At 37.1% G+C, this 23,438-nt stretch overlaps 2 protein-coding genes across 2 annotated transcripts; one reads left to right on the top strand and one right to left on the bottom strand.

The window, feature by feature from the left end:
• Window positions 1-1,148: 1,148 nt before the first annotated feature.
• hoxa13a (homeobox A13a) lies at window positions 1,149-2,263 on the bottom strand (the record flags this gene model as incomplete). The annotated part of the gene is made up of 2 exons (XM_084131421.1): window positions 1,149-1,390; window positions 1,579-2,263. 2 exons carry the CDS (start codon window positions 2,261-2,263, stop codon window positions 1,149-1,151), a joined length of 927 nt encoding a protein of 308 aa, XP_083987547.1.
• Window positions 2,264-10,712: 8,449 nt separating this feature from the next.
• Window positions 10,713-13,110, top strand: evx1 (even-skipped homeobox 1; the record flags this gene model as incomplete). Its single annotated transcript, XM_084131505.1, has 3 exons — window positions 10,713-11,079; window positions 12,022-12,254; window positions 12,574-13,110. The coding sequence occupies 3 exons, from the start codon at window positions 10,713-10,715 to the stop codon at window positions 13,108-13,110; spliced, it is 1,137 nt and encodes a 378-aa protein (XP_083987631.1).
• Window positions 13,111-23,438: the final 10,328 nt, after the last annotated feature.

Genomic DNA, 23,438 nt, shown 5'->3' on the forward strand with positions numbered 1-23,438 from the left:
TAACCAATTTGCATACGCTCTGTGGAAATTAACCTCCAAGACAGGCAAAAGTAAACTAAGTGAGTAGCTAATACATTAATACATAACAGATCATTATGTGGGATTCAATTTGTACAAATGTTTCCTTTTAGGCTTATTAATTTGAATAATTAAAATGACTAAGGCCGGCTGCTTCACTTACAAATGTACATCAGAAGATGGCGCAATTGCTCTATCATTCGGCTGAGGTACGCACCCACCTAGTTTTACATAACTCAAGAGCAAATTCGAATGCATCACTTCTTGTTACAGCCTACGGACAGGGGAAAAAATCATAGTATAGTCATGCTGAAGACATAGGCTACGTCTTTTACAGTCCATAAAGTTTTGGATACCATCCAACAGGTCAATTACTTGCTTGCATCAACTGCTGCATTTACAAAGATTCTTAGCGTTAAATGCAATTCAAGTTCAAGTTTTGTATTTTTGCCATTTTAATGGTTCATTTTTGTCATGTGGTTTGATGTTGCAATACAAGGGTATAAATTAATACGTCGCCATACATATTTTTCTTAAGAATGGTTTATTAGGACGGATTTTGCGCAACACTATACAACGACAAAACACACATAAGGTAGGCTACTCTTTAACACACACAGTAAGTTTATAGTGTATATTATTTTGGCACAAATATGACCACAGATTGTACATGGAACTGATAAACTACAGGCTCCATGCCTCATATTATCCAGCATGATACGAAATTTCATGAACTTGAGATTTCAAGCAAAGTATAATATCAATTATAATCGACAATAGGGGTGGTGGAAAAAAAGTCGTACCACACTGTAAAGAGTTACAGTATCACAATTTAAATATCCAATGTATTTCTCTTCATTAGATATTTTGGTGAGCAGTAAATAATCTCAACAAACAGACTTATCTTTTGGCCCTCTTTGTCCTGAGTTGGGAATATGGCCATACACCGTTTGCAGCGCAGAAATGACGCACCGCGTCACTATCATCCCTGTCCGATCCAAAGTGATCACTTCAAAGCAGTAGTCCAAGGAAAACATGTATTCGTCAAAACGTCTATAATTTCATAGCTTTGAGTGTGTGTGGGCCATCACTGTTTACAATTGTTCGCTTACATTTACACAGAGTAAAAGCTAACTGCTGCTTTTTAATTTGTTGACGACTTTTTTCTCCTTTACCCTTCGGTTCTGGAACCAGATAGTGACCTGTCGTTCAGACAGGTTGGTCTGAGCGGATATCCGCCTGCGTTTGTCCTTGGTGATAAACTTGTTGGCGGCATACTCCCGTTCCAGCTCCTTTAGCTGCAGCTTGGTGTATGGAACACGTTTTTTCCTCCCGCGGCGGAAGGAGCTGACGTCTGTCCCTCCATGAGACACTGCCTCTGAAAAGAAAATTGCAATAAGAGTATTGAAATGTGTTTAAGGATGAATGCACAATACTGTGTGCTTTGTTATAGATGCAATATGAACACATCGTTCTGATACGCTGGGGAAAAAAAGTAATACTGTATAAAACTTTTTCTTCCTTTTTTTTTTTTTTGCGCTATTCTGACAATAGCCTTACCTGGTATAGAAGACTTCCACACGTTTCCAGTCTGTGGCTGCTCTTTGGTGCAGTAGACCTGCCCGTTCCAGCCACTGGCTGTGATAGCCCACGGTTGGTAACTCTCCATTGGTAATAAGGACTCATGCCGGGGCTCTGCAGGCCCGCTCACTGCCTGGACTACAGGCACATCTAGATAGCTCGGAACCGGCTGATACGGGCTCGAGGCGTAGCTCGAGTAGAAGGCAAACTCCTTGGCGCGTGAAGTGGTATAATCTTCGCCTGTAGAAGCGGACGTGTCCATGTATTTTTCCCCGTAAGGTGAGGAAGAGACGGGGGATTGGGTGCATGGCTTCACACCTCCACCGCCCCCGTGGTGGTGGGACATTCGGCAAGGATAGTATCCACCGCCACCGAAATATCCGTATGTAATTGAAGCGCTGGCTGAACCCTGGACAGCTGAACATGGGCTGCATTGCTTACCAGGCTCACCCGCTCCAGCGGCAGCCACTTCGCTTGAGGTATAGGCAGCGCTGGGCGCAAGAGAGGCAGGGTGAGCCATCAAATTCCTGCACGGGCTCGGCGAGAAGTTACCTCCCGTGAACCCTTCCATATTCTTGCCGGTGTCGTCCAAGCAGCCACCGTTATCATAGAGAAACATGACCGGGTCAATCCAGCGCGTGCGGAGAAGCAGTGACGTTGTCATAGCCCGTCGGACATTGAGACGTGTGGCTCTTTTTTGAGAAGCCCTGAGACTGAAAAAGAGGAGACAGTCGATTCCGCAAGAGTCAAGCGGCTCTGACGCACCCTGAGCACGTCCAGGATCACGACTCGATTGGCTCAAAACTGGTCATGTGATATGTAAACTAGGACGATAATCACCTCAAGTGCTAACAATTAAACCGAGGAAAAATGCCGTGATGTGAGATTACTATCTGTCAAAGGATTTTACCCGTTTAAATATGTTAAAGAAGTTGAATGGATAGATAAACGGAAAATGGTGAATCCAGATGTGGTCCTTCATGCGATGTCATCTCTGTATCCACTTTCATGGAACTACAACAAAAAGGTTCATTTGGTACTGTTTTGATATTTAAAATAGTCACGAGCGCTGGAGTAAACATTTAACGAATATTGTGTAATTGTATAAGCGCACAAGATTCCAGTCATTTTTTTGCAAACATCCATTTGTGCACGACCGCCATTTGTGAGCGGCTGGCACTGTTCAGCCCTTGGTGGCCCTGCAATCAATTTTAAGATTAAGATTTCAACAGAAATTTTTAAGATTTTTTAAAAAACTGCTCACTGTTAACTGCTCAATAGAGAGGTTTAAAAAGTAGACCTACATCATTTTCCCAGTTTTTTTTAGGCTACTCTCTAAATCTTCGAATAATTTGTACATCCTCAAACAACAGGCTATAGCCTACTCGTTCATCAAATTGTAAGCATTGCACGACTTATGATGCAATACAACTGTGTGCTACAGCAAGCCAGGTGTGCCCTTTAACGGTTAACAACGAAATCTACAGGTTATTTTTTACATTAGCCTACTTAGAAAATTGGTTGCAAGTGATGGCTGTTAAAGAAAAAGGTCCAATTTTTGAACGTGGCATGAAGTCCTGCTGCGATGGCTTCCGTTTTGTTTACAAGATGCGGAGACAGAGAACACCCCCTGTATTCGTCTGTGCGTTTTACGTGCGGAGCTGACGCGTCTGCAGGCCAAGGTCAAGTTGAAAGTTGTCGTCTGACCGCGACACTGTGCCTGTTGGCCTATTCAGACTTTGATGGCTAGTCTCAAAGCTTACAAAGGAGAAGAGTCGAATGGTGAGAAATCTTTGGTGAATGAGATACGTCACAGAAGCCTTTTAATTTTACTGGCCAGTCTGGCCTGCCACTTTGTATCACAAATGTTAGCGAATCTGTGGAGAATTAATATAACTTGGTCTACAATTTAATACGATTTCCTTTCGATTTTGTTTTTGGAAGAAAACGATGTAGCCTATAGGTAAGAAGGTTGAAAAGCGTCAAACTAAATATTGGGCGGGCGCATAGAATGTTTTCTGAATGCTTGAATGCAGGAACAAATTAGTATTGGGTTCTGATGTTGCATGAAGATGATTCTTCAGAAATTTCAGTTAATTTAGTTACAGTTAATTTGCAGTCCAGAGCGCGCGAAATTTCTTGAATGTAATTCTACATAATTTTTTTTAAGTGTAATTACTTCCTGATGTGTAAACTAAGCTACTTTTTGTTTTCTTAGTAGCTCGAAAACTACACAATCGCATTATCCGAGACATTTTCTATGTCCTTTTTTTTCGCAGACAAAATAAGAATATGCGTAAATAACTATTAAGAATATAGGCCTACGTATAAGTAGGCCTCATTATTATGGTGAGCGCATATGTAGCCTATATAAACATATTTTATTATTATATTACATATTTATAATTACATATTTTATATGTTATTTCTTTATTTTCCTGATTATTCCACATGCTCAACTAGAATGTATTAATATGACAATGCAAAGATTTAAAAGTAAACGCATCTTTTGTCTTTATCGGACGACTTTTGAACCTCAACAACACTACAAAAGCCTGCAGAATACTCATTCAGACTTTTTGTCCAGAGAAACACACAGCACGGGCAACATTATTATTATTATTATTATAATTATTATAATTATTATTATTATTTGTAGTAGTAGTAGCAGTAAGACTATAGTAAGCTATAGTAGTATATAAAACAAATATTTTACTATGATTTCAGGCTAGTGAACGTGATGTGATGTGAACGCTAGTGATAGGCCTATTTAAACATTTTTTTATTATTATTTTTTTAGAAAATTAGGTTAAATAATACTGTGGGGTGGAAGGGAAGCGCTGTGCGTATAGTGCGTGTTGTGATCTGTGGGCAGCAAGACAATAACAGAGAAGAAGAGTAGCCTATGAGTAAATATAGGTAGGCTATATTTTATATCACTCAATGAATTCTATTCCCACCACATGTTAGGCGATATTTCTTGTTTAGGCAACAAAATAGATAACATCGAAAGGCTTATTTTCACTGCAAAACCAAAATAAAATTTTAATAAAATATTTGTTTAACGTGCATTTCAACTTGTTGGCTACTGCAATGAATATTTAAAAACAATAGGTTGAATGTTTGTATAATGATTATTACGAAATAACAGAGGTAGCCACAAGCAACATATTTAACCATACAAATATGGAAATAAGACATGCGGTTATCATCAATTGTACTGGGAAAATATAGAAAATATAAATATTTAATATTTAGCTGCATGAAGTCAAACGCGTTGAGAAGTAAAGTGCAATGCATAGCATTGGACAATGCTCAATCATCAAACATTATCAGTAGTTAACATTTATTTTTGTGTATTAGGCTAACCTTTCAGTAAAGATGAACACACAAACATAATGTTAAATAATGGTTCATTGCATAAGGCAAAAACATTTATTTTCTCGATTACAAAATCTAAAGATGCTGCCTTTACTTTTACAAGTTGTATCTCAGTTGCTTTATTGCCCATGAATGACCAAATAGTCTTTTTAACGAATGCCTTAAACGAAATAATCGATTATGCACAACATAAATTCCACAGTAAATGCTATATTTTTCCGAGTTGATGAACTGAACAAATTCGCAAATACATGTTTTGTTTATTGATATTGTTTCATGTTTTAAATTTGCATTAAATATGCATTTGTATGACACCTTGACGCATCCTAGAACAATAAAAACGACATTTAACAATTTAACACTCGTTCGTCAAGTTAACCGTTGTCGTTGTCAGGCCCAAATTCAAGGAAGGCATTGAAAATAAACCTTGTTGATATCAAATTGCGTAATATAATCAACACATATATCACATTGTTTATATTGCATATATATCACTTGTTTATCACATTTTGTGATAGGCTATAAACGATCTATTATTAGGCTATTCCTACTCCCCTCGCTCTCATTTTTAACTCAGCATTTAATTTCCTTCAAAGGTTTCAAATTAGAGACGACATTTCTGTAAAATTCGATTAGTCTTGTATGTATTTTATCCACATGGCTTATTTACAAAAGTCATTTATAGGCCTAAACAAAATTAGCGTGTTAGTTAAAGACAAATTCAAAGCATGTATCAAATACAAAGTTCATAACAAAAGGCGATACAAATGAACGTCTTAAAATGAATTTAACGCATGTATAGGCCAGTGAGATTTCGGATACGCTTTAAATTCGGACATCCTCCCAAAGTAAATGATATTATGATAAATGGAAACCGTGTTTTGACATCCGTCTCTTCTGGTAAAGCGTCCTTTAGTTGGCCACTGGATCACTGCAGATGTAGAGTTTTTTTTTATTTTTTTATTTAGAATATGTACTTTTTGTGCAATAGGTCTGCTTAAAAAGTATTAAATTACTACATATTTGAAAGTGGGAAAGTGAAGTTGTAGTGGAGACTATTCTGTGCGCGTCATGGTCAAGTTCAAGTTGGGCACTGTTGTTAAACTTCTAGCGGAAGTTTGGGAAGCACTATGGGCGGACCTGGTTCAGTCAACGAGCGACAAGGCCTAAAATTCCCCTCTGATCTGCGTTCACACCAGAATTACAGAAACCGCAAGATCTTATGAGTCAATTTTGCTATTTAATCCCATAATTAACATTATGGGATTGACAAGGAAAGAGACTTGTCAAGAAGAAACCACGATAAACTAGAGAGCAAGTTGAGTTCAGTGTTCCCATTCTGCTAATAGATCACTTGAACTGTCAATCAACCAAAGAAAGGAAACACTGTTGCATGGGGGCCAGGGAGTGATTACATAAAAAAAGAGAAATATATTGTCGTCTAATCAATAAAATAGCCTACCACTAAGAGTTTAAATATTAGGCTACTGATTTATTACTTACTAGGCCTAAGCATGTGATGGTATGCTACATCAGTTTCACACGTGTAGCAGAAAGCGAATGCTTTCGAAAAAAAAACGTGAAAAAAAAGCTTGGTGGCAAAAAAAAAAAAAAAGTGGAATTGGGAATATACTACAAAAGTATAATGGTAAATTTAAACGTGCTATAGATACGATTTCTATAGAGGAAACTTTGTGTTAAAATTTAAATCGTTCGAAGGGAAAAATAGAAATAAGAAAGATTCTTAATTTAAGAATGTGAGAATCATTATTATTATTATTATATTAGTCGCGATAAAATTCCAAAATATTGAACAGCAGAGTAAAGTGTGTGAGGAATTTATGCAACCTCTATATAACTGAAAATAATTTGCGAATTTGTCCATTGAATTTAAAGACTTGATTGAGCAAAAAAAGTACAAGCCTGTGCTTTCCAGGAGAGAATTACAAATATATGATTGTTTAAAGTTCAAGGACGCCTGCAAGGACTGCCCACAAAAAGGTTTATTGGAATGTACACAAAATGAGACATGAGGAATGTAAATCAGGGTCCATGTTGTGTGAGCCATGTCAGGCCAAACATATTCATTTATTCAAATACAATTGTTCTGTTTATATAATTTTAAGCAGTTTAGGTTTGACTTTTATTCTCTACCTTATGACCTTGAAGATCGGATGGCACCTCTTGTTAAGAGATTTGATAGGCTACTTATTGTCCCAAAGTATTTGTACAGCCAAAAGATAACTTGTTGCATTGATACTTAAATATATTTTTGCAAGCTAAAAAAAGGTCCATGTTTGAGGTAAAAACATGACAACAAAAGAAGAGATACACAAGTCTACAGATTATTAAGGAATTAAAAAAGGCCAATCACATTCTGAAACCATCTAAAATTCATTATAAAGCTCTGCAATACCAAGAGAGAGAGTAAATCTGCAAGAGAGAGAATACAACGCCAACTTAAGTCCTAACCACACTAACACTAGACACAACCACGCTAGAAATGGACACTGCAATCAAATTAGACAGAGCCCAATTGGTTACACTTTATTTTAAGGTGACTTAGTTACATTGTACTCAAATAAGTACTGAGTAATATTCATGAACTACATGTATATTTACTTTGGAGTTACAATAAGGGTTAGGGTTTGGTTTAGGGTTAGTCACTTGTAATTATGCATAATTTACTGTTATTACTATACTGTAGTAACATGTAACTAAGTCACCTTAAAATAGTGTTACCGCCCACTTTTCTGCCAAAATTCACAAATGACAGAATCATCCAGTAAATGTTTAAACATACACTGCACATTTGACAATCTTACAGTGAGAAACTCTCAAGGGAAACACAAGCACTGCTGTGTGATTGTATGTGTCTGTCTGCCACAATATGGGACAGTAAGGAATCTGAATCTTTTTTTCCTTTTTAAAGTTCACATACGCATTTAGCAGAATTGAAACCAGTACCCTAGGGTTGCTTTTGTTATCTAACATTACTTTTTTATATGCACTATCATTATTTTACGTTAAATTTGTTGTTTTTGTACATTTCATTGTAAGCAGCTATACATATTTCCTTGTCAATACAGAGAGAGAGAGAGAGAGAGAGAGAGAGAGAGAGAGAGAGAGAGAGAGAGAGTTGCAGTGCTCTTATCTTTCCTAACAGGCGAGGGCGCACGAGGACAGCTTTGATGATTCAGAGATCTGTCACCGCGGCCACACAAACAGAGCGTCTGACGTCACTGCACAACATGCGCGTCCCATCCACTCAAGGCGCACCCGAAGCGCTCGTGAAACATCCCCGGATTTCCCATGCGCTAAACTACAGGAGAGGACGTGAAAGAAGGCTGATGAAAAATGAGAAGACGGAATCATTGAACTGCATACAAGATAATAATCACTGAGACAATAATCACTGTTGTCAACAAAGCATTTGAAACGCAAACTTCATAAAATACTCTACTAACCACCCCTTAACCTGATATGGTCACTTAGGCTTACTCTATTGGCATTTTTAACGATCTCGTGAATTATTTTAATTAACTTAATTAAAATGAAATGAAATGCTATTGGGCAATTTTGGAAAATGTCGTACATGTTTTCTTTAAGAGAGATGGGTGGTTTGTGTGCAATTAAGATACAGAAGTCGAGCTAATTACATCCCAGTGGGTTATGATTCTATTGCTGCCTATGTGATGTATCAACAGTGTTACAAGGTTATAAGGAAAAACCACACAGTTGTAGCAGGTTATATTACGCCACCAAAACGATGAAAGCCATTTGGTTTGAGAAGCAATATCAAGTTTTAAACTACTGAGGCCATGTTATTTAAAGCTATTGAACTTCATCACAGCTTTGTTGCGATTTTTTACTGCCCGAAATCCAACATCAAAGCCTCCTCCCTGAAAGCAAGCAGTGCGCTAGGTTATCTTTGCAGTCTATATAATATACCCGACAGACTCGTCTCCTGGAGCCCGAAACTCATAAGCCTCGCTATCATTAAAGGGTTGGTTTTGTCAACGACCAAGAGACAGAACAGGATTTTGAACTTTGTCCATTTCAGTCTGCTCATGCTTAATAGGCTATATGTGAGACATGCAGATAAAAATAAATCAAAACAAGTCAAAAATAAAACAAGACAATGGAATCTAAGATTTGTAAAGAAAACGCTTTGAAGAACATCATAAACAACATAAAATGTAATAATAGCCTACAGGGGAAAATAACTAATTTGCATATTGTAATGATGGGCAGGATTTGAAGACCAATAATTTATATAGGTCTATTTCTTCTTTGTTTATTACGTATATTGTGGTTCATTTGATATACGTGAAATTATAACACTATTGGAAAAAATTGGTAACACTTTATTTTAAGGTGACGTATTACACGTTATTAGCCTACATGTTACTATAGTAATAACAGTAAATTATGCGTAATTACAAGTAACGAACCCTAACTCTAATCATAACTCTATAGAAGGCTACATGTTAATTAATATTAGGCTACTCAGTACTTATTTGAGTAATTTCAATGTAAATACGTCACCTTAAAATAAAGTGTAACCAAAAAAAATAACGTGTTAATAATTGTGAATATAGAGTCTAATCATCTGAAACCTAGAGTTCAAATTTAAACATTCCAGAAATAAAACTGGAAAGCTGCTTCCCGCCAGTAGGCGGTGAGGGTATATGCATTGTTGGCGCGGCTCAAACAAATCTAATTAAATGTCAAATAGCCTGTTATTCTTACTCCTGGTCACGGGGGCCTGACCTTTTTGCACTTTACTTGACACCACTTTGGAAGATCGAGTTAGGGCGGGAGGAAAAGCGAAGGGAAGAGAGCGTGACTGAGATGGTGCGTTGAAGAAAGGATGGAACTTGTACACTTCAAATTACGCCACTGGCAGAGAGACAGCCCTCCTCATCTTTGGAATATTCCCATTCAGTCTGACGTCCTCCAACGCGCACTGACTGTGTTGATCGGCGAAGAACATGTGCTAATATATTCCGAAAGGCTGCCATTATGACTCCTTCCTATCCAAGTGGGCTTAAGACAGGGAGATAATAGATAGGGTTTTACCATATCTACGTTCTATCACATTATTCCAACCTTGACTGTCCTCGTTAATGGACATTAGTTTTTTTTAATCCATCAAAAAGCCCTCAACCACACGTTCTTCTCTTATGTGAGAAGATTATCTGAGTTCAGTAAAACAAAAATTCCATTGATATTCTGGTTATTATATTGGGTCCACTATGATCATTTTAATTAGCCTAACACAATAATAACAAACACATTCAATTCAATTACGACATTTCTAAGGTAGAAATATGAACAATGCTGAGTCAAACACTTTATTATTATGACACAATCATAAAGTGTGAACATCTTGTAATTTAAACGTGTTAAAAAAGGTAAAGCTGGTGCATCTTTCATGCTTCTAGTATTCGGTGATGTAGCCTTGAATTCACCTCTGTCTCTGCTAGACTACTCTCCCACTCTGTTTATTCACTCTAAATCGACGCGTGGCGTCACTGAGCCTTCTATTATGACGACTGCCCTATTAACAATGACAGCGCGTGAGGAGAGAGAGGGCAATGGTGATCCCTCCCAGAGTTCGTGCAGCACTCTCGAGCGCTCGCATCGCACAGCTCCTCGTCTGCGTTTGCTGCTCCAAACTGTTTTACCAATCTCCGAGAGATCTGGCCGTCTGCTCTCGTCTACCGGTTATGGACAGCGCTAAGGACATGCTGATGCGCGCCGAGGGTGGTCAGATTGGCACACTGTCTGCCAAAACTGGCTCTAATTTGACGGAAGCTACCGGAGACCCCATGCGCAAGTTACCGGACAAACAGATTAACCAGAACAGACTAAGCCCAGTGCCTTATTCGCAAAACCTAGTGGATGACGCGACAAAGGGACACCGTAGCGCAAAGTACGGAGATGTGACACTTGCTAGCAAGCCCTCCGCGCCGGACAGAGACCTGTCAGACATTCCCAACAAAGAGGCCAGCAGCTCGGATGCGGAATCAGACCTCTATGAGGAAATAGATGTCAGCTGTACCCCAGAGAGCATGGATTACCCGAGTGGACAAGGTAAAAAACAACAACAACAACATCAAAAAAATGTTTTATAACGACTCATAGTATTCTTGTTTTATTTGCATTTATTTATTCACATTTTCTTATCATGTTTTTAAATTATCGCTGAGAGAGAATACACGCGAGCATATTATCACGTTTAATCGATCTGCCGTGTAGCTCACTGCTTGTGAGCGCGTTAGATTGTCAGCTCATGTAACGTTATTGCACGCTTTTTGAATTAACGAGTCAATTACCAAGGCCACTGTGTATCTGGGGTGTTGTCTGGGCTTTAACATGTTGTTAAGTCATCTTTCACCAATCTCTAACAACTCATTAACTTTTTTCCTTTTTTTGTTTAAGAATGTTCTTTGTAAATACGGTTGCATTTAACTATTCAGTGTATCATAATGTGTTGTTTAAAAATCTTACGGAGTCTCTCAATTCATACTATTTCATACTATTAAACATTATTGAACGAAATAGTGCAAATATTAATGAATGATCTTGCTGTTTTTAAGTAGGATATGCATATAATCAACAAATGAATGATTCAAATAATTTTTCCTCCAAAGTGCACATTAATTCAAATTAGACCATTTGTTTGGTCTATATTTCGAAAATAAATCATAATATGTTTAGAGATTAAGAGTGCATGTTTTATTAGATTTTGATAAAGAAAAGCGAATAAAAACATGCAGTCTTAATCTCTGAAGCTGTTATGCTTTTTTGTTGTTGTTGTTGTTGTTGTAGTTTGTTGTTTGCGCTATCGTTTTTCCGAAATGATTCCGTAATATTAAAATATGGAACTGAATTCAGACTCATATTTTTTGTTATCATGCAACCAAAAATCATTAGCAAGAGATGTAGTATGAACTCTTTTAATTAATACATCCAATGCAAGGTTTCTGCTTACCGATTTATGTCCTAAAATTACTAATGTTTATTTTCTGTAAGGACTGGCGATGGGCTCGCCGAACCACGGTAAAGAAGTCGGTGTGGACAACAAGATGGGCTCAGGCCCCGGTTCTCTCAACTATGCTTCTGACCAGATGCGAAGGTATCGAACAGCTTTCACGAGGGATCAGATATCACGACTGGAGAAAGAGTTTTACCGGGAAAATTACGTGTCCAGGCCACGTAGGTGCGAGTTGGCAGCTGCCCTAAATTTACCGGAAACAACAATAAAGGTATTGCATTGCGCCACCGATTCTATATTGAAAAAGGTGAACTGATTGATAAGGCTACGAGCAATGAGTATAAAAACTCTGCCAAGATTGCTCCAATCAATCAATGCGGGCAATTCATCAAACAATGAGAATGGTTTAAAATTACGATAAGAAATACAACGATCACAATTCTATATGAAATATGCATCATACCTGTTTTTTGCTTAATTATGGGAGCATTCCTCTTGGTTTATTTCTTATCCAAATTGGATTTGCTTACATGCACTAGGCCTCAGTCATTACTATTATTTTACGCCTTCTTTGCTGCTTTTGGTTACAGGTTTGGTTTCAGAACCGTCGCATGAAGGACAAGAGACAGCGGCTGGCTATGACATGGCCGCATCCTGCCGACCCCGCCTTTTACACCTATATGATGAGCCATGCTGCAGCCACGGGCAGCCTGCCCTATCCATTCCAATCTCACCTTCCTCTACCTTACTACTCTCCACTCAGCGGTGTGACTGCAGGTTCAGCCTCTGCTACTGGGAGTCCATTCTCCAATCCTCTGCGCTCGCTGGACAGCTTTCGGGTGCTTTCGCATCCATACCCGCGTCCTGAGCTACTGTGCGCCTTCAGACACCCATCACTGTACCCCAGCCCGGGACACGGGCTTGGTCCTGGGGGAAGTCCATGCTCTTGCCTTGCCTGTCACGCTGCCAGTCAATCAAACGGGCTCCCACATAGGTCCAATAACGCAGACTTCTCGTGTTCGCCTACGACCAGGACTGAGGCCTTCCTCACGTTCTCGCCAGCAGTCATCAGCAAATCAACTTCAGTGTCTTTGGACCAGAGGGAGGAAGTGCCACTAACCAGATAAGACGACAGAAAGAGGCCATGGATTCTTCGGGTATCCGGATCAGCTTTGGGCACTTTGGCAGTATTTAACAAGTCAACGCATGAACTACTCAAAGCAGCTTGCACAACACAAAAGCAATCTGCTTTAGTTAAGGTTTCGAAACTGTGGATGTTTTCCAGTTAAGAAGCTATATGTTGTGCAGAGTCTTATTTTAACACTGTCAGGTCACGGACTTTTAAATAATCTTTGGAGAAATTAGATAGCCTAGGCCTACTGATAACAGAGATATCATATTAACTCAAATACATTTTAAGTAGGCTACACCCTATACAAAAATGTGACAAAGGAGACAAGGAAATGTATTTGTAAAAAAATGACTGAAGGATATAGCGCAAGAATCTATGATAATTTATACTCTTTCATAACCAAATTGACCCACATGCAGTTTACGTTAAAACGATGTTTTTCATCTAGCTTTTTAACAAGGGGATTTGTTAACCGAGCACGGTTGGCTCATTATTCCTCCTCCACGAACACCCGGTCCCGGTAGCACACCGAAATGTGCAGATGCGAGGGAAATTAAGGAGTGATGTATTCGGAAGGGAGAAATTTTGAATGTTGAATTAATGATAATGCTGCACGCTCAGAGACTTGTCTGCCAAACCGGTAACAAGGCGCCAGGGGAGCGGATTAAGAAGCTCCATGCGAGGCTTGCTGGCTTGACGGGAGAACATGCGCTAGAGATCCATTGGACAATCAGATGCGGCAAATTGGGGCGAGCCAGAGATGTCTGTCTTCCCCGCATACCGTCAGCTGAATACCATCCCGTACCCTCTCTTCCCGGCCTTGCTGTCGGCTTCACCTTCGCTCTGAGACACACAATACAATAGCCTAAATATAGGCTACACACAAGTAAAATGGTAAATCCCGCATTTATAACGCTAATATTTATGGACATAATCAGATGGCATTATTTATTGATTTATTGACCATAATGTTTTTCCATTTATGTATTTTGAATTTAACTCTTGCATCAAGTTTTCTTTTATGTATAGTTAGCCTACATACTCCTATTCTGCTCAGTTAGGTTGATTTCGGGTTGTGGAAAATGCGCGAAAAATGGGTCAGTAGTGTTCTGGTTAAGTTGAATTTCATAATAAACTATTTCAAACGAAAAGTGACGAGTGACTAATGTTTATTCTTAAAACGCCAAAGGTGTAATTTGAAAATCTTTTATATTAGTGATGGAACACTGTAAGTAATAAGCTACTTTCTTCCAAGATTTGTAGAATGAATTTATTTTATTCGCAAATGTAGGCTATCTTTTTAGACTTTCTGAAAGACGAACAAGCGCCAAATCATTCAGATGTGAAGAATTTGAGAATGAAAATGAATGAAAACCGACGAGTAAACGACAATAAAAGTAGGACAGCAGCAATCTTAAATATGACACAAAGTATTGCTTTCAAATGACAGTTTGTCACCTTTATCTCTTATATATGGCCTCTATTTTTTTTCATCTGAAACAGTGAAAAGATCTAATAGCTTGGACATAACTGAACATCTTTATCTGAAGGAGCTGTTAAGTAGTCCCCTGCCGGGCACCGTTAGTACAAGCAATATCCCGGCGCTGTTAATAGAAAGATTTGAATGGAAAGTCTAGAGGAAATATTGGAATGCAGAAAGATCGATGATGGCTCCACCTTACCAATCAACTCACGTTAATTAGCTGGGTTGTCTGCGTAATTGTGGCACCTGGAGCGGCAAATTAAAGCTTTCTTGACATAATAGAGAAGGTTGGATATTGTGTCTAACCATCACATGTTGAACTGCCTAAGCAAAAACTAGAATATTAAAAAAATCAAATATAAAAAAGAACAAAAGTGACTGCCCTGTATCAGTATACAGAATTAAAAACAAATAGACAAACTAAAATGCATTACAATTTTCAGAATTGCAGTTATTGCATAGCTGTTTAATTATTATTTTTTTAAATAAATAATAATCTTGTTTGTTTGTTTTTCAATTAACCGTGTATGGGTTATAGCATGTTCAGTCACTTTTAACTAGGCTATATGTTTTAACATAATTATTTGAAAATAGTTGTTTCCATTTGGCTCTTTTCATCTGATATGTTACAAACAAAATGTCAACAATTGCTTGTGATCGCTTGCCCAAACAATTTACCTCCTCCCACACTCGAGCCCCCACCGGAACGTCCTGGTTGCGCACGTGATTGATGGCCTTATTAGAAGCAGCTCTTGTAAGTGTGACCAAGTTGATTAAAATGCATATGTTTGGAATAATACGCCATTTAAACCAGAGCAGTTAACTCAAAGTCGGATTTATGTCCGCTTGTTACATTAAATTACCAAAGGCAAAGGTAAGAAATGGCCAACGATTCAACTGACAATTAATAATAAAAGGGAAAAAATACCACATGGGGCTGATAGTTCACCAACGTCTAATAAATTTCAGCATGTTTGATAGCCTACTTAAAATGTGACATTTTATGCGCGTAACCAACGCCGGTTTACCTGCACCAATATGGGATAAAAAATATAAAATAGGCCTAATAATAATTAATAAAATAAAACCTATGTCCGTTCATTTAGTTATTTTCAGTCTTATACAAGTAGAATTGCTTACTTTCAGCCCTCGGAATAATTATCTGTTCTCTGATGTAACCTCGGCGCATGTCACCTCTCTGCATATCCATCTTCTTAAAAATGTAATAGCCTAATGAATGAAAATAGTCAGATGATAATAGTACACACCAACAGTACTACATCTATGAAAAAGAGCGTGTTGAAGATCATATGACTGTAAATGTGAGAATAAGATTTGACATCTCGTTTCCTTTTTCTGGAACGACAATACTCCGTAGGCAGGGGCGGTCCCGCGCATCTGTCCGTTAGAGCGCATCTCAAAGCGGCGACTGTTTAAAAGGCTGTTTACGTTCTAATTTACAGCAGGCAGAGCAAGGCGTGAATGGACCGCTCACTGCCTAATGATGATGAATGGGGAATTAATGCACAAGTGTACTGGACAATCTGAGCCTTCATCTGGTTAAATAGGCATCCAGTGGTATTAAGAAAGTAGAGGTCACATTAAATCAATCGGGTGTGTGAAAGTCATATTCCTCTGGCGTCTATCCGCGTTATTTACGGCGCATCGAAGACAGTGCGTCCAGGCTGAAGAAACAAAGCACCGTCAGTTGCGCCAAGAAAAAAAATGTCCGTTGTAATTTACTCAAAATGGAGCAAGCATGATGAATACCGTTTTATTGTTATAGAACTGGTCTGGTTATTTAACGTATATGTTATTGAAGTGCATGTCTTTATTTATAGCATTTCAGCACAGCTTATTCTGTTCATTTTTTTTTTTTTTTTTTTTTTACCAAGGCAGCCAAGTTATGTCACGAACACACACGGGGAACAGGAGGATCCAATAGCAGTAGTTTATTAAAAGTAATCCAATCTCGTAGTCATCCAAGCAGGGGGTCAAAATCCATATATTCCAATCCAAACACGAGAAATAATACAAGAACAGGCAAGGAAAACAGACTTCAAAAGTGCAGTGACATACAACAAGGACTCCATAACACATACTAAACAGACAGGGTATAAATACACAGGTGAATGACAACGCTAATGGGGAATTGGCTGAGTGTAATAATGAGTGACAAGGGACAGCTGAGTGCAATGAAGAGACAAGGATCGTGGGGAATGTAGTTCAATTGTGACAGACACCGTGGGGAAGGAGGACATCTAGTGGTGACCCAGGGAACAAACCCAGACACTGTGACAAGTTAGGCCTGAGATTGGCGCTGCTTAGCATATTGAATTTCCTCCTCCCAGGTGAAGAGGGAAGCTCATGTCTCAAAAGCAGTCTTGATCACCTAGGCTAATTCAAGAATCAGATTTTGTTGGTCATACTAAGTCAAATTTGCAACCTCCATACATATCTGAGAACATTTTCCAAAAATTAATCGTATCTTTCACAGCATGATCATTTTAATAAGATTTGTTTAATAAAAAAATACTATTTAAAGGATGTCTTGAAGAATATTAAATGGATCTGCACCATTTACTGTAAGAAATTAGAATGGGTTGATCATTTTCCAAACCTTCTGCTTTACTCTTCTAGCCTCATTTGAAATGTGGGTTATTTTGCAACGAGATAATAGTAAAAACAAAATATTTCAGAAACATCACTGAATATTAGGCAACTGGCTAATCAGTCCTTCAAATAACCTATTTATCTTTTTATATGGATCTGTTATATTGGTAACAAAGCACTCAAACATAGGTTCACACCATTAGTTACCTTGGAGAGCTTGAGGAAAATGTTGTAGAAACACAAAGGCCAGAAGGAGTTAAACATTCTGATTAGTAATACCTGAATAAATATTATGATTTCAAACAATAGTGCTGTGGTATATGTTCACTAAGGTGAAAAACATTTGTGGAATTTCATTTAATATATTAGGTAATCATTAATCATTAATATAGCAAGCATTTCTTTGTTCTTTGCTTTTGCTCTCAAGCATTAGATAAAATCATGTTGCTGAGGTGTTTTCCTGCCTTCAGAATGTAAATCCAAATCTCACTCAAGCACCCAAATGATCATTTAAAACATTGGTTTTCAATCTGGGTACTCCAGCATTGCACATTTTAGATGCACACCTTAATTGACACACTTGATAGTTGAGGCTCCAAGACCTGAACTGGATGCGCCAGATGGGTGGAGATATCCAAAATGTGCAATGCCAAGGTACTCCAGAACCAGAAGCCAAACCCTATATCTTACAACATCCTTAAATGTAAACAAGAATCAAGCAGGTAAACATTGTAAAAAAAAAAAAAGAAGAAAAAAAACATATTGTTGTATGTAAAATATGTTGTAGATACTCAATGAAAGAGATCCAAATGAGACTCCAAATAATAAATAATAATAAAAGACTCCAGATAATATTTATCAAAATCTAACTGTTTGTTAGCCTCTTAGCATAATTGTTGAGCAATATTTTTCTGGAATAAAATCTATAATGTAGATTTTTATTTATTTTTTACTTTGAGAAGGAGACTGTAAATCCCAATGATGATTACATAATGTTAGACTGCTGTATGTGTTTTGGTGATCTTTAAAGCTTGGAGCAAAATCATATAGGTAAAATATACACAGTCAATTAAATTATTCAGTGCTGTATTAGAACACTATTGTTCAGTGCTTTGTCCATGGCTATCAATGCACACTTAAGGATGTATGGTCAATTTCACCACAGAGAGTCATAAATAATATTTAGCAATAAACCCCCGGTAGAGTTATTTTCTCTATTTTCTCTCTCTCTCTCTCTCTCTCTCTCTCTCTCTCTCTCTCTCTCTCTCTCTCTCTCTCTCTCTCTCTCTCTCTCTCTCTCTCTCTCTCTCTCTCTCTCTCTTTCTCTCTCTCTCTCTCTCTCTCTCGTTCTATATAGATCTACTGTGTCCATCTCCAGTAGATGCAGTAGTAATAGTGGCTCTGTCCAGCTCTTCATTGCCTATACTGATGGATTCCCATATCAAAAGAGGGGCCGGTCGATGCCCCCACGTTCTTCATTTACTTCAGTGAGTGAGAGAGAGACAGAGGCCAAGCAATGTGTTTAACCCGGTCAATGCTCAGAGCTGAGATGAAGCCAGAATCTCTCCTGCTGGTTAGGGTGCAAGATAGACCACTGGATCATTGGCTCTTGCTTAGAAGACTGTTATTAAACTTGATCAAAGTGGACATATTCCATGTGTATCTACTAACAAACAACAGTGTAGTAGGGCTGGGCGATATGTCAATATTTTTTTTCCATATCATTCGATATAGATATTTATCACAATATTAATTTACCATCAATGGGGAAGGAATTGCTTTACACATATTTGTCAGACCTTGAGAATGAATGTAAACATGTAAACTTTACAGCACAGTCCACAGTATATACATTTAAATTTAAGGCCCCATGAAACCCTAAATTCTGTGTTTTCCATTATATTTTTTGGGGGGATTCCATTTTATATGATTTAATAAAAATGTATATAAACTTTAATAATTAATTAAGCTTTTAAAATGTCATCAAATGAAAATATAACAATTAATTTACAACTAAACAAAACATTTCATTTTTATTTTTTGTCAAATAAGATACTGCGCAACATCACTGTACACATTTAAAATGTATGAAAAATATCCGGGTTGTATAATATTCCTAAGAAATAATAATAGTATCATTATTACTTTGAGAAGTATACACTGTTAAACATTTTAGTGTGAAATTACAGTATATATTCTATAGGTTAATAATTGCATTACTTAATTTCACAGTAGGACTTTTCTTGTATCTAACTGCACTAAAAAAGTTGATTTTACTGTGATGAAACATGATTTTACTGTGTTTACTAAGAGTTTGGAAAACACACAACTCTATTTATTCTAAACAAACAGCATCATACTGTATTTCTACAGTGTATATGTACTATGAAGGTACCCAGCATGCAGTGCGGCATGAATAGATTATGCAGTGGAGTTTCTTGATTCTTGTTGGTTTTGTGCTGCTGAACTTATTTTTGCTTCTCTTTTAGCAGTTTGTGTTGTTGGTAGATTTGATAATGTTGGTTTATGTTGTATAAGTGTTTTCATTATTTGTTCAGTGGGCAATGGTGAACATTGTTGTGTTTTGTATGTTAAGGTTTAATGTCTGTGCATCATTAGGTGATGCTTATAAGATGAAATCCTCTTTCAAAGATGAATCTCAGCAGTTTCTTCACTATTGTGAAAGATCATTTAACAGTTATGAATTTGAAAAAAGTTATTGGTAAATCTTCATGCTTAAATAATACTAAAAACAAAATCTTCATATTCTTGCTAAGAATAGTTTGACTAAACTATTTCATATTCTAGCTTGTCATCCTTTTAACAAATGTTTTTTTTATTTGTCACATTTCTGACTTGGCTAGAACAGAAATTTGAATATGAATACAGATGGTCCAAGATCCCAAGCCAATGGAACACTAATCACACCTCTATGGTGACTTCAAAACAATTACAGTGGTAAATAATAACATTTATTACAGTGGCATGGTTAAAGACAACATTATAATTTGAAATCACAGTAAAACAAGAGCAGTGAGTTACAGCATCATTCTGCAGTTTATTCACAGCAATTTGTAAGAAAATGATCCAGCATGCATTGATTTCACAGTACATTTCTGACTACAGTAATTTATTGTAAAACAATTCTCTTTAATGCTGTAAATTCCTTGGCATTTTTTACAGTGTACATTTTAGTATACAGTAGTAATATATGTCTGTCATAATTAGTTGAAGTTAAACTTGACAGTTTGTCGTGAAGATCTTCCAGTTTTAGTTTCAGTTTCAGTGAGTATTTGATGCTTGTTTTTCTCGGTGAAAAGCTTCTGAAGTGACTCTATAAGCAGCTCTGGAGATGAAGATGTGTTCACATGAGATGGCAGACTCTGAAAACACAGTGGGCGTCACAAGTGTGAGTTTGTGTATCAGACGAATCCGCACTGTTTATTCATGCAAAAGCACATATTAGCGAATTGCACTGACTGGCTTTTTTCGCGATAATTTCTGATGTGTGATAGTCTGTTTATGTATCAAATATCCAGAGCTTATGATAGTTACTGACGTAAATTTTATCGCAATCTCGATATGAGCACTTATGTAGCTTCTAAAAACAAAATCCACAAAAAGGAATTATGAGCATATGGTACATTAACATTTTTGGCTCAGGATGTAGAAGATACAAATTTGGTCCGTCCACTGTGACAGTATGATGGTTAATTTCACCTTCCAAGCAGTGTATGGATGTAATGTAATTCTGGATCCAGAGGCATACCTGAGTTATGAGAAAACATTTTGTTTATCAAATGTCAAAACAATCTTATTAGATAAAAGACGGAATCCAATATATTTAAGCCATAGCTATATTTAATTCCAATCTTTATTTTGAAAAGAAAGCATAAAGAGCACAAGGTTCATATTATTTATTCACCTTGGTGACTTGGTGAATACAGAGTTGAGGAAATCTTATAGTCCAAACACTGCACAAATAAAATGGGATTAAGATGCTTTAAAAACTGTTATTTGGATAAGCTGGACTTGTAATTGCACACTGGTTAAGTCATTATTAATTATGAAGACAGAAATAGTAAAACATTTTCATTTGAAAATAAACCCATTTTATTTGAGGCTCTAAGGACATTTAAAACAAAAATCATTTAGTGCCATCAACAATATAAAATCAATAGCCAAGGTCATGGTTGTCTGTTTTTTCATCTAGTAACTCCACCCCTTTCTTATGTCTCCGCACTAGTCGGCGAACACAAATAAATTGAACGGTGTGAACCCAAATATCTATTGTAACAATAGTACATTGCAAACATCCATCTGACCAGTTTTGTGTTAAGTTATAATTAGGTTTTTATTAAGGATGGTACTATTCAAGTACATCAGTTCAGTTTATAATATTCTTATGTTTTATTTATAAAATTACTTTTCTGAAATTCCTGTTTTTAACAACAACAAAAAAATCACAGTTCAAAAAGATTATACCTACAACAACTGAATTGTGATCACGATTAAGAATATGTGTAAATATCCTATTGCTTTCACGTTCATGTACATTGGTAAGTGCCAATGCTGCTGAAGTTCCTCTTCAATTTATTTTCTCACGCAGCTGCAAGAGTGAAGCACAGCTGAAGTGCGCCCAAATCATGCGATATTGTCTAAAATAATTTAATAAGCACTTTGTTTTATGGGAGTGAGTTATTGTTTTATGATGACAAAGGCAGCCAATGGCTTTGCAGTGCTCTCCAGCTCTCTCCACACCTCGTTTTATTTTACAGCACTATGCTTTATTACTCGGCAACCATGCCGCCGAGCTGCACGGCAACCATGCCAAACCCTGAGTTTTCCCATCCGTTCTGAGAAATGAGAAATCTATAGCATTGTGAAATATCAAAATAACTTGATGCATGCTGAAGAATATCAATGTATACCATATATTGTAAAAATGTACAGTTCAATGAATGTTCTCAAAAACAAAGCTTGTGAGTATTTATACTCTACTGGCAATTGCTAATAAAGATGAATATTCAGCCTGGTCTCATTGTTAATACGTAGTATTAATACGTAATTTTCAAAGATAGAAAACGTACGTTTTGTACGTTTGGATAGATGCTAAAACGTATGATATGGACGTATCTGCAACAATTAAACGTAACATTATTACGTTTTTTACAGCTACAAAACGTAAAATATTTACGAATCTTTCATATCATTAAGATATCTGTATAATTTACCTTTTACCGTTTTATAGATAAATGGAAGATCCCTTAACCCTACTCCCAAACCTAAACATAACGTTACCCATTTTATACAGAATATATAAAGGACAAAACGTACAGAGATGTGTAGGGAAATGGCAATTTTATTAACAATATAGCATTAAAAGATTTTTTTAGCAGCTAATCCTACTCCTACCCCTAAACCTACCCATAACAATTTCTTAAAAACTACATAACTTAGGCTACAATTATGAAGAAAAACAACATATGTGTAATCACAATAATTTATTTATTGCGAAAATGTCAAAACCGGTACCAAAAGTCGTTCACATGACGATGTGTTGAAGTCACAGTCCTCTCTTTCAGTATATAATAGTTTTGAATGAGGTACAGAGCAGAATTTAAGTTAATTAATCCATGAAAATGTTCATCCGGCTTCGCTCTGTGTGAAGGCGCGCGCGCTTCTCCATTTCAAATGTAGTATACCGACTGAAATACGGCATGTCGCAATCTGTGGCGAGAGCCAATGAGCGTTTGATATCACTGCCGTAAAACATGTCGTAACGCTTCTTGAGGGCGCAATTTTTGAATTTGAATTCATCACGAGCGCGGGATTTGACAGTTACGGACTGCGCTGCTGTGATAGCCTGTGAAATGGAGATGAAGATCACTCACTGGATAAAGGGCTGAATTTGGATCTCTTTCTTGCAAACGTATGGATTCTAAAGATTTGGATTATAATATCAAGCTAATAAAATTGATGTCTTTTTTGAATTTATGTTGGGTTTTGGTGCATTATTGTTCTATTGGAGAAAACGCATTTTGTGTCACTGTAAATAAACTAAATATTACAAAATGGTTAAACGATTAAATAAGGTATTTTTAAGGTTTTAAAGTGTATTCTTGTTTAACTGCATGTAGGCTAATCCTCCGAAACGAGTTTGCAGCAGAAGGCACGAACAGAGCGAAATGTTATTAGCCTATTTCTTGAGTAAACTGCATTTAATA

The sequence above is a fragment of the Abramis brama genome (genome assembly GCF_963993115.1).
Source record: "Abramis brama genome assembly, chromosome: 12".
NCBI lineage: Eukaryota > Metazoa > Chordata > Actinopteri > Cypriniformes > Leuciscidae > Abramis > Abramis brama.